Below are 13,097 nucleotides of genomic sequence, written 5' to 3'. Positions count from 1 at the left end.
GAAGGTGGTAAGTAATGATGAAATGACTGAGGCATGTTTTGACAAACAGAAGATCTTGCTTTTAATTCCAGTTATAGGACCATGAACATATAAAATACTCTTTATGAACCTCAGGGTTGTTTTTTTTTTTTTTTTAATCTGGCAAATGGAATTGGTAGCATCTTTTGTTTGGTTTTGCATAGCTAAAGATTCTGGAGCAAGTCTCTCTGGGTGGACTTCAGTATTGAAGAGTTGAAGAGATCCATTGACTACAAAGGCCTGCTAACAGGGATCAGAGCGTGCAGAAGGATTTTATGATACTTTGGTTAACTTTAATGAGAGCAGGAGTTGGCCTGTAATATTTGTATGGTGACAAAACACATAATGGTAAAATAATAAAAATGCAGACAAAGTTCAGCTAAGAACTCTTACTCCTTGCTCTGTGCTTAATCCAAATGTCTTTAGGAGATCACAAAGCCATATGTCTCGCCTCTTCCTCCTGTGTCACATTTTCTGAGTGCCCATGTTTGATTTTTTTGGTGAAAACAGCTTTTCACAGCCTCTGGAGGAAAAAAATGTTTCATGTAAAATCTTGTCAAATTAATTTTAATAAATTACTTCAATTTCATAGAATTCTTATAAACTCATTTTACACATATGCACAAATCCACAAATTTTTAATGTCAAATAGATTGCTTGTAGCCAGTTACTGTGTTTAATAACATGCACTTCCTTATAAAAGGAAATGGGACTGGTCTGTGTTTTCTCTGAATTGATCATATGTGCATATTTAGAAATTAGGGATGGAGGAAAAAGGAAAAGCATCAAAAATGTGTGTGCAAGTAAGCCTTTTATAAGAGTGAAGAAATTACAATATTTAAACTATATATTTTATTTTTCTTTGTTTTTAGGCAGCAAACCAATAATCAGTCTTCTCCTGTGGTGCCTGATTTTCTTGACAAACAAACAAAAAAGGTACTACTAAGTTTGTATTCTAAACCAGCATTGCATTGTAACTTCAAATTCCTGAGTCCACAGTTCTGCAATGTGTTCATGGCTGCTTGGCATAGCCATCTGAACATGAAACCGTTAGTGATGTTTTGAAGTCTTTGAGACAAAAGCCTGCTTGCTAAGAACTTTAGTTCTGTAGAAAGACAGGGAGGTACAGCGAATAAGAGAATCAAAAGGCTGGAAATTTGCTGCTGAGAATAAATGCTAGCTGCTCCCTGAGGTGATTTGTCTGTGCACTTCACTTTCTACAGATGTTAGAGCCTCTTTTTTAGTAAGGACCTGAGGTTCTTTGGTAGCACTTTGATATCCTGCTCGAATTCAATATGTGAAATGGAGGAGTCGCTCTGTGACTTGGAGCACAGCATAGTCTTTGAAGTCTGATCCAATTTTTGCTGCTTACCATTTGATGTTGAAAGGATGAAATGGAGAAAATGTACAGTTTTTGCCAGTAACTCTGCTGAGCATATGTAAGATTAAAAAAACAAAATCCCTTGGATGATGTACTTAGAAATGTTAAGCAGATTAATACCTTCCTATAGCTTTTTTTCTAAAGATACAAATTAACTATGAGAAGAAATGAGCATACAGTGCATGCTACGATTTACCTGCATGAGGAGAGGGGATAAATAAGTTAAATGGAAAAAGTAAACAAATGTTTGTGACATGGGTGCTAAGTCAGTGCTGCTGAAAGCCACAAGAATCTTGTGTAACTTTAATCTAGCATTAGTCATTTATCGGAGCTGTAAAAAATATGAAGTTGCCCCCTGTGATATCACAACTGTAAGTTATCATGACAGAGTGAAATCAGTGCATTTCTTGAATGCCTAAAACAGCTTTCTTTATTCCAGAAGGATTTGAATGAGATTTCTGCTTCTCCGTTTATTGTAAAAAAATCATTCAAAATGAATGACTCACAGTCAATTAACCAATCCCAGTCAGTTGCAGACCATCAGTTGTCACGTCCCTTGAGATCCCCTAAAAAAGGAGGTAAGAAAAATACCAGCGTAACCATGATCTTTTGTTTACTATCTGTAAGATACATGTTGTCAGCATGTGAATTGCTTTATGTATTCATGAGGTCTTTTAACAATCTCTTGGAAGGCAGGAAACCTAAAGGAACTAACTAGCTTCTACATGTTTTCAAACTGGAAATATAAAAAAGCCCTTAAGTACCTGAATTACAGAGGCACAAGTATAGAGATTTTTAAAAGACAGTTTCTACTAAAAATATGGTTAATAATCTTGAAATACCTTTTTAATGAAATGAAATTGGCTTTCGAGAGCTTCAGCTTTCCTTTGCCTTCCAGCCTCAAAAGTGGAAGACAGTAATGAAATCTCTTATGTTTGGCAGAATGAAAGACAACTTGTTTGTTTACACTCACAATGATTCAGTCAGCAACACAGGAACATCTGCAATAATTCTAAAATCTGTGCAATGTGGTTTTTATTTTATTTGCTGACACGTTATTTTTGCCATGGTCAGTATCAATTTAAAAACTTTAAGTATTATGACATTTTTTGAGTTTTAGCTGTTTTGACTTTTATTCCAGGAAATCAATGCCTATCAAAATATTCTTTTATGTCACTGTAGTCATTTAGTGCTTGCAAAATCCCTGAATCTAATACTGTATCACAGAATACAGTCCACAGTTTAAGATGAAGTAGATCGATAAAGTGATACCTCTATCTATTGCCAAAATATAAATAATAATACATGAATTTCCAGGTTTATTAGAAATGAATTGTTCATAATTTTGTGTCATATGTAAGCATTTCTATTTATATATTTAATGAGACACCTTTCATCCTGTTAGTCTACAAATATTTATCTGAATACTTGCGACCTAATCCTGCAAATTAGGTCTTATGGAGTTCAGTTAAACAAATTACAAAGTGAAGTTAAGAAGACAGATATATGTATGGAGATCCTTCTGTTATAGGAAATAATGTAAATTCAATGTTGTTAGTCTTCTACACTGGAATAATATGTTTTCCACACTAAAAACAGAGTTGCATGTAAACACAGCACGTTGAGAAATACATTATACTCTCTTCACTCATTTCATTCCATATGGGGTTTTGAGTCCATAGTGTGGGACTGCAGGGGATGTGTGCATTACTATCTTAAATTATCGCATGTTAAACAATAAACCTGTCAAACAAAAATATCTTCATTGCAGCAAACCCTCTTGAGGAAGGCAGTCAAGGTCCAAATCTGTCATCCTTACTCTCAATGGGTATTGTATGTTACCCTGCAACTAGTCTCCTTGAAATCAGTGACACCGTGTCTGAAGTAAAACAATTAGAGAGAGTAAAATTGGCAGAATTGCACCCTTTGCAAGCACCTGATTCAGAGCCATTGCCAGTAATTCAGAGAGACTTCAGAAAATGTGAAATGGTAGAAGAATACAAGTTGAAGAAAAGAGATAAATACAACATTCATCTGAACAATTTAGGAAACATGTACATATAAAAGACTAAGCATTAAGGAATTTCTCAGTTAAGCATTAAGATATTCAGATAGATGATCCTATAAATCAGCTTCCATGAATGACTGTTAAGGAAGTAAACCTGCTGAAGAACACCAACTTCTTTTTAAAAACACGGCTTGCATTCAGAAATTCCAATGCTTTCACAGCCTACTCAATCTGTATTCAGTCTTCCTGCGTAAGGTATATTTTTAAGCACAGAATATTTTTAGACCTGTTGTGAAAATTAAGTGAAATAGCAAATATCAAACATTCCTTTTGGAATAAGAACATGTATACAATACATGGCTTTTATAATGTAGGACTGTACTACATAAGCTGTATTTCACAAAGCAAAAAGCTGTCCACTAGGTGGTCCAAAGAATGCGGAGACTGTTAGTTTTCACAATGAAACCTTACTCTGCAATGTTACACATTCATCTTGAATTCTTAAGCTTCACTGCAGGCAGAACTATTCTGTAGTTGTGTTGGTAGTGCTATGGACCTGGAACACAGAGACAAACAGAAAAAAGACTGATAGGGTTCTGCACTGGTCTGTGACGCAGTTCTGAAGCAGTGTTGATGTTTACTGAAGGAGGGAGCCTTTGTATCTAGGCTTAAGCACAAAGTGGAGGATAGTCAGCTCACTTGTCTTGAGGCCTCAGTAGGGTGAAGCTCTGGTGCAATCGAGGGGGAACAAAACACAAGAGAGAAAATGGTTGGTATGAGTTGACACATTTCTGTATTTATGAATGTATTTATTAAGTAGACTAGTGCAGGACCTGGCTCTGCTCTGCCCAGAAATTCCCCTTGGCTCTGCCAAGCGCTGGGGAGGTGCTAGTAGCAAAGCCAAGGAGTCTATCCAGTGTCTTTGACGTGACACACTCTGCCTGTTGTTATCCTTTTTTGTTAGGATGGAAAGGAGAATCCAGTCAATGCTAACAAGCCCGAAATGCAACATTCTAGTCACAAAAAGGTTGTAGAAAAAGAAATAAAATAATACAGACATAATCTCCAGAGGCCAAGTAGCAATACTCTCTTAGAATAAATAGTGAGAATGTTTGAAATAGTTAATGACAAATGAGTGCTTCATAAGGAGCTGACCAATGTAACTTTGACTCAAAAGTAAATACAACTGGGATTTTCCTAAATGAAAATGCAACACGTTCATAAAAAGCTAATACTACCTCCACATTGACCAGAGAATGATGTAACTCTTAATGCTAACACAGACATTTTAAACAAGTGAGAACATAAAAGTCTCTGGCTATGTTCTCTTGTGGGAGAACAGGATATGTCTGCTGATGACGTTTAAATTGTGCTTTTTACCTCACACTTTTGTCTGCAATGCTGAAACTTTGAGAGGCAGAGAAATTTGTCAGGGTTCTGAGATGCTGCAGATTGCACAATTCAGAACATCCATAGCCCCATTTTGAAGTTGAGGTAGTGAAACTTGCACTGTAGTTGTAAAAGTCAGAATATGTAATACGCCCTTTGATTTTATATTCCTTAATCTTTCATATTTTCAAAACTATTGGAAATTAAGAGCTATCATGTTTATTTTTATTTTAATGTTGCTCTTTTTTTCCCCTCCTTTCTGGTAAAGCAATCATCAAATGCAGTTTGGTGAATGTAGCTGAGTTGGGTTTGAAGAAACATGTGAAGAAAATCACAGTTTCTTGCACAGGTGGAGGACAAGTATACAAGTATATAATCAAACGTGCTAAATTATTGCTTGACAGGGAAGAAGGCTGCTGCCCACCTTAGACAGTACTGTAGACGAGTTCAGTAAGGGGTGTTGTGTGCACGGGAGATTATTTCCCCAAAGTTATTCTGTTGCTGTCATCACAGAGGTGATACTTTTAGGTTCATCATCCTAAACAGGAAATTCATAATCAGTTCATTAGTTGCTAGAGCTTAATTTCAGTTTTAAAGAAGTGATCAGCTTTCATTCAGCAAGACTGTGGTCCTGAAAGAAACTTAGTACATGAAGCGTTTTCAGAAAATATCCCCTATTCCATCTTGCTTTTCTGAATTGTTTTGCTGTGTATTGTCTCTGTGAATAAGATAAAGAGACAAATAATTCTGGGGAGGCAGAAGGGTTCTGTGTAATAGCCAAAGGTGTTTTGTTTTTGTTTTGTTTTTTCCCTTGAAAGTCCTTTGTTGCTTTCCTTAATTTAAAATAAGTTGTCTAAATTGAAAATGCATTTCTCTTTGTGTGTAAACACAAACCTTGATTTTTTCTGATAACTGACAGATCTGCTGGAGAGAAAATGCAATCCTTATTTATTGGGCATGATCAGATTTCCAAAGCAAGTAGAATTAGACTACTTGATCATGCAAATTATTTTTGAAAGCACAGAAATTCTTCTGAGCAGAGTCCAAGGGATGAGGATACCTGTCACCTCAGAATTGTTTGAAATGAATGAATGTATGTGACCATATGCAGCATTTTATAAGTCATTTTATAGACCAAAAACAAGATTGCAAAAACAGCAGTGCAAGGAAGAGGTACATTTAAGAGTAATAACAAGGTTACCTGCAGTCTTGGTCTCAAACAAGTAATGAGACCTTCCACGGTACTTCTGCTCACAGGTAGGACACCAGTCCTAATGTTTTAAATTAAATTAAAATTAAAATTTTATTGTTTTAAATTGGGAAATAATTTAGCCTTAACTAAGATATTGTTAGCTATTCCAGTTAGCAAACAGCTATTGTTTTAATTGTGCCAGCTATTTCTGATTAACAGAAGAGTCCATGCTGTGGTTAACCAAAGCAGTCCTTGTCTCTACCATGTGGTACCATGTCCTACCTCATGCTTGGTAACATGTTTTAAAAGCATAAGCAAAACAACACCAGCAGTTGCTATAGCTGGTTACACTTTTGCAGTAATTTGTAAGAGGCACTGGTGCAATTGTTTCAGGAAATCCACTTAATCAGCAAAATAAATTCCATAGAATGTATCTGCAATCTTAAGATAGTCAGGTAAATGCTTTCCTGAATCAGTGTTCATGAGATCTTAAACATGAAGAAACCAATTAAAAAGATGTTTAAGCGTTTTGCAAGTATCTTGCTTAACATAACTAGTACATTGATTTCAGATATTGTCTTTCTATTGTCATTTTTTTTAACATTCTGTAAAGTAATGTTAAAATCTGAATAAATTTAAAGAGATATCTGAGAAGGTGAATGAAAATATTTCCTTGGAAAGCCTTTAGAACTTGTTTGTACTGAGAAAAAAGACATGCAGCTCATTACGGTATATTTGCATATTGTTAAAGTTACTGGAAACTGTATGTAATAATATTCATTAACATATAAACACTGGTTCAGATATTCCGTATTTTGCCTTTGCAGCAAAATAAAGTTAGTATGCAAGCTATACCAATTATAGATACATGTGCATTGTCTTTTATAGCTGTAGCAATACAGAGCTCAAAATGAATTACAGAATCGCATTCAAGTCAAGTGAACATACTTAGGTGACTGGTTTTTGCTTCAGAGTAGAATTTTCTTTGAGTCAGACTTCGTTACTGAAAATACTCTTTAAGCTGCCTCAGTCTCAGCCCTAGCATACAGTCTTGATTTGATGTCTTGCACATGAAATGCGCTTCAATATAGGGAATATATCCTACTCTACATAGTAATTTAAGGTTGTAGCATAATTTTAACTGTATTCTCCTGTAATTCCTATTTGTGCTTTGTTTTAAAAAAGATAACAGCAATGGCAAAGCGATAGTCATTAGTAATTTGGTAATGGGGGCACTTTTAATGCTTTGATTCACAGACAGACAATATTCCAGCCTGACTAGAACAGGTATCCTGATAAAGATCGGGCAATATTTCACACAAGATATGGTATAAAGACCTAGATGTCTTGCAACTAAGGAAGCCACTTTGTGCAAGTGAGAGATCAACCCAAGGCATTCAGCCATTTCTTTCTGTGTAACTCAGCTTCCTATTTGATTCCCTTACAGCCAACCTTCCTATCTACATGAAAACCAAAACCACTGTTCCATAATATAGTATGAAATGTTGCCTAGAATTTCAGCTAGTTGTCATTGGCAAATGGGAAGATGCTGACACATGGATGTCATTAATTTCAGAATGCTATCATTTGGGATTTTAAGTGAAAGAATTTATAACCTATTAAGAATTATTTTGGGTCATACAATCAGGAGTTCATTTCATCGTTTTTAAGCCCCCCACTGAGACTAATTTTACACTGAAGGAATGTAAATCATGAAAAACTTGACTGTAGTCAGTAGAATCATAGCAGTGAGTGGAATCAGGTCTCTTGGTTATAATAAACTGACATGAAAAATTCCCTACATATTTGGGATTTAGGCTTTTGGGGGATTATGAAGAGCATGGGACAGTCTGAACATTACAAGAAGCACTGAAGAAACCAAGGCTGCATTATATAGTATGATCTGATGGCACTGAACTTGCTGTAGCTATGTATGAGGGCTATGAGATCTCCACAGTATTCTCCTACCATATACCACACTACAGCTGAGGAATTACTATTAGCCATGTTGCAGTTGAAGCCTCAGGCGGAAGAGTTGCCAATGAGGTATGTTGTATAATGAATTTCCATTGAAAGGATCTTGCCACAGTAGTGTCTTGCTGCTCCTGAGCCAAAATCTGACTGGCATGAGCCAGGCAAAAAGTAGCTTCTTTTTCTTTTTTCCCCTTAAAAATCGAGTATCGGCAGTTTACTGACCTCTTCAACAGTAAGATATATGCTGGGCTTTGGACGTAGTAAACAGAAATCACATTTGCAAATCATTCATTTTGCCTTTAAAAAGGGTATAAGTAAAAATCATACGAAAGAGGATATTTTTAGGATGACTTTTGAGAAAATAGGTTGAAAATAAAGCTATGTCTCAGAAAATCATTATTACTTCTGTCATTATTAGAAACTATAAAAACCCTTCCAGAGTAGTGAGGCTGCAATTTTTGCAGATGGATTTTGTTGGTGCAAGTAAGGCTATTATTGTGCACTGCATTGCTTATGGTGGAACCCTGCAGGAGGCCCCGTGAGGGAACATCACCTGCCCATCCCATGGAAAGCCTGAGTTTCGTCTTTCTGCATTTCTACCGTGCAGGAGCCAGTTAGCTTCATTGGCCATTGGTGTGAGAATCACAGTACCTCTATTGTAGTATTTCAGTCTCTCAATACGTAGTTCAAGTGTGGATTCAGAAAATCTGGCTCCAAAACATAAATTTAGTCAGTTAAACTTCTCTCTGTCATATGCAAAGTTTTCAGCTGTGACTCGCACTGATGTTTGTATTCTGAACTCACAGATGCTTTGTTAAACCTTTTTCTACTCATGATTTGCAGACTGCATTCTGCCTAAGTAACAGCACAACAAGTCTGAAAAGAAATTGGGCTGTTTCTAAGTTTTTCTTCGCTGCTGTTTCTTAATTGTGTTTGTTTTTTTTCCTCCAATAGACAAAGACACAAACAGTGACAAGTGATAAATACAAGCCTTGATTTGTTAAACACGTTAGCTCTGTGTTTAGCCCTAGGCAGTGAATTTCATTATAGACTGGTTTACTTCTGGATTGGTTATTGTGATTGCTTCCGATGCAAAAAGATTTGACCTGCAGCCATGACTGATTAGTATCAAAGGTGAATGATAAAATAAGATGCAAGTAAAATGCAGAAATAAACTGCACATATAAAAAGTTCTCCAGAGACCAGCGGGTCTGTGGTGGTTTTACTTGGGTGGGCGGCTGAGCTCCACCACAACCAATCTCTCACTCCCCCTCCTCAAAGAGGAACAGGGAGAAAATATGATGAAAAGGGCTCTAGGGTTGAGATAAGGACAGGGACATCGCACAGTCATTATCGTGATGGGCAAAACAGACTCAGCGTAGGGAGATAGTAAGATGTATTACCTATTACTAACAAGCTAGAGAAGTGAGAAACAAAGAAACCAAAAGCACCTTCCCCCCCCATCCACCCTCTTCCACCTCCTCCCCCCCCGAGCGGCGCAGGGGAACGGGGGAATGGGGGTTATGGTCAGTCTATAGCGCTTCTTCGCCGCCGCTCCTTCTTGGTCACTCTCGTCCCCTGTGCTGTGGGGTCCCTCCCACGGGATGCAGTCCTTGCTGAACTGATCTGGCATGGGCTGCCCACAGGCAGCAGCTCTTCAAGAACTGCTCCAGATATGGGTCCGTACCACGGGGTCCATCCCTCAGGAGTGAACTGCTCTGACCTGGATCCCCCACGGGCAGCAGCTCCTGCCAGGTCACCTGCTCCTGCGTGGTCTCCTCTCCACGGGCTACAGGTCCGGCCCGGAATCTGCTCCGGCAGGGGTCTTCCACAGGCCGCAGTCTCTGTCAGTGCAGATCCACCTGCTCCACCGTGGTCTCCTCCACGGGCTGCAGGGTGGAACCCTGCTCCACTGTGGTCTCTTCCATGGGCTGCAGGGGGACAGCCTGCTTCACCACGGTCCTCACCACAGGCTGCAGGGGACTTCTGCTCTGGCGCCTGGAGCACCTCTCCCCCTCCTTCTTCACTGACCTTGGTGCCTGCAAGGCTGTTCCTCACTCCTCTCACTCTCCCAGCTGCTGTGTTGCAGCGTTTTTTTTCCCTGTCTTAAATATGCTCTCACAGAGGCGCAAAACAACATCACTTATTGGCTCAGCTCTGGTCAGCAGTGGGGCCCTTACCAAACATGGGGCAGCTTCTAGATTCTTCTCACAGAAGTCACCCCTATGGCCCACTGCTACCAAAACCCTGCCATGTACCCATTACATGGTCTCACTGTTTGCTCTATAATATGTTGAAATTCAGTTCACATTGTGATGAAAAGAGAATGCGTATGTCTCTCATTGAAAAATATGAAAATAGTAAGGAATATGATACAGTTAATAAAATTGAATAGTATCCACAATAATGTTGTGCCACAAAAACAGATTTTAGTAAGGGCTCAGTTTCTACCTTTAACACATGATGTCTAGCACTGTCTTTCTGACACAAGCTGCAGTTCACCTGCTGTATGGAATAGCATGGGAAACCTCTGAAAGTACCATAACAAATTTATTTCTGATTTTTTTTTTTAATTTCAAAACATTACATACTTTGCATATGTTCATATTTTTTTCGGTGTTCTACTCTGGGTAGTTGTCCTAGTGGATGGAAACCCAAACCATAGTATACAATTAGTATGGCTGATAGGTGTAAATGAGTAAAATAATACCTCTGTCAAGTAGAGGATAGATACTTAGGACAAAATATTTGCAACAACTGGTGTTATACGAGTTATTTGCAGATACTGTTTGATCAATAGGTATTCCATTCAATAAATCATTAACTGGTGATGAAATATTTGGGTGGAAAGAAATTATCTTGCATCACTTATTTATTGTGACTGAATCACTCAGCTCTGCTCCTGACAGTGATTGTGTTCCTTTGTTCTCCATCATTAAAAGTGTTTTACATTTTAGTTCTCTCACATATGACCTCAGTTGATTTAATGGTTAAGTTGAATATAGCAATAGCAAATACTACCTTGTAGCAGTAATTACTAGCTTGTAGAGCTCATTTCTGTCCCCCAGGCAAGGGTAATCTTTCTTAAGGATCTTTCTTGCATGTAGAGAGAATTACTGAGAGCCAGTTGTGCTCGTGCATTGGCTGACATTGGCAGTACACCAGAAATAGAAAGCCACACTCCCACCTTTCCTGCTTATAACACCTTTCCCCTAAGGGAAGATAAGAACACCAAAATCACAGGAAGAATTGTTATTGCTGCCAATATGGGAAGGAGAAGCTGCTTTTCTACATGGGCTCAGGCAGGAAACAAATGTATCTTTGTCATAACATATATGGAAAGAGCAGTTTGATGAATTCTAGAATTTCTCTTTCTAAAAATGTCTTAATACCAATTCTTTGTCTCTAAGGTTGGTCCTGCCTGGTAGAAATCAGACTATTTTGTGCAGAAGTGCAAGCATAAGCAATAAATAGTATGAGAAGAGCCCTATATAATTACTAAGTATTGCCTCTTGCTTGTCATATTAGTCTGGGCTAAGTCTGAAGGGGAGAATGGAGAGGAAAGTCAAATGGCTGAACAGCATCAGGAGTACCAATGAAAGACTTGTCTCATCTGACACACATTTTTGTAAGGAATCAAACAGAATACATGTGATTGCCTGGAATTGAAGTTGGAGAACTACAGAAGTTCTCCACCTTCAACTGCAGCTAGTTTTCTCTATAGGCTAGGAAGTAAGTCTTCAGGTCTTTGGCTGTGTCTTTGTGGGTGTGCTGTTCTTGGGACTCCCTCTCACCGGCGTGCTTGTGTTTGCCCCGTGCACACACACAAGTCACATTCAGAACGAGGAAAAAACTATTGCATTGTTCCAGCCTCCTTCTGTAGTACTGGGATTTGCAAACACCAAAAATGCCCTCCAGCAAAGCGGTGCAATTGTTTTTTCTACATTCTTTTAATGCTGTTCTTTATTGCATATTCTTAGTTATGATAAAGAGCATGACTATCAAATGAATAACAGTAAGCTTGTGGGTTTTGAAAGGCTTATTTGGAAAAAAAAAAGTTTGCTGCAGCTCTGCAAAAAAACTGTGAACTAATTTGAGTACCAGCCTGTGAGTGTTGTATTAAAAATTCAAAACAAACAGCTGCTATAGTTAAAAATAGGTAAAAGATATCTGTGTAACAAAAAATTTTGAGCTGTTGATTTCTTTTCAGAAACAGCTGAATTTATACAAAGTTCAGATCTGCATCCAGTGTCCCAAAGGGGGTACAGATACAAGATTCCAGTTTGAGCCCACCCCTCATATTTTGCTCATCAGACTTAAAGATAAGTGATATCAATTCCTTTCATATGTTGTTGTCCTTGTGCTTCCAAATATTTTTTCATTCATAGGAAACTGATAAATTGGAAGTACTAATGCTTTTAACCTCCTCATAAGGGTCTGCCCCTTGCAATTACATTCAGAACAGCTGTTGGGTAGAGTTTATAGCAAACATCCAGTTTTCGGTTGTCTGTATCAAGGGTCACGCTTTGTACCTTTTGATCATTGATTTAGGGCCCAAGAAGGGTGAATTCCTCACCTTCGTATCAGAAGGAGTTTAACTACTTTAGAAAAATGGAATTTCACATGAGTAGCCAGTAGATATTTTCATTTGCAAGCTGCAATCTATTTTGAAGCATTCACTGGTGACAATGGTCAACACAGGGAGACAAAGCAGAGGTGTCTCACAGCACTGAAGATGAAGCAGGATTTTTATTACCACATTTCATCATCATAAGCAAATTGTAGCTTTAAGCTTTTTAATTTTTTTTTTTTAAAGATTGCCTACATGGTAGTGCCATACAGAACAAGCCAGTCATGACACTCAGTGAGGAAAATCACTTAAATTCACAAAATTCCCTCTCCTCATCCCATCCACAAAATAAACACACACAGTCAGAAGAGCTTTAGAGCATTTGAAAGGAGTACATTACTTTGTTGGTGTAGGAAAGGTATGCTTCGTGCTCTCTCTTGAAAGGCAAAAATTTTTTGAAGGATAATAAATACTTATTAAACTATTTCCTATGAATTAGTGCCCATATCAATGCATCATTTTGCATCATTATTTGCAATGTAGTTATTCTTTATGCTTATGAAGT

At 37.9% G+C, this 13,097-nt stretch overlaps 1 protein-coding gene across 1 annotated transcript in view; it reads left to right on the top strand.

The window, feature by feature from the left end:
* The window catches only part of MYO3B (myosin IIIB), a gene marked incomplete at its 5' end in the record, with an annotated part of 256,357 nt that overhangs the window by 158,323 nt on the left and 84,937 nt on the right, over positions 1-13,097 (top strand). Inside the window, 2 exons of the mRNA XM_080600926.1 lie at positions 891-954; positions 1,839-1,977. Coding sequence (XP_080457052.1) covers positions 891-954; positions 1,839-1,977 — 203 coding nt within the window. The remainder of the gene's footprint in view (positions 1-890; positions 955-1,838; positions 1,978-13,097) is intronic.

The sequence above is a fragment of the Anser brachyrhynchus genome, assembly GCF_964034855.1.
Source record: "Anser brachyrhynchus genome assembly, chromosome: 7".
Taxonomy (NCBI): domain Eukaryota; kingdom Metazoa; phylum Chordata; class Aves; order Anseriformes; family Anatidae; genus Anser; species Anser brachyrhynchus.
The sequence above is the reverse complement of the archived record's forward strand: the minus strand, read 5'-3'. Positions and strand labels throughout refer to the sequence as shown.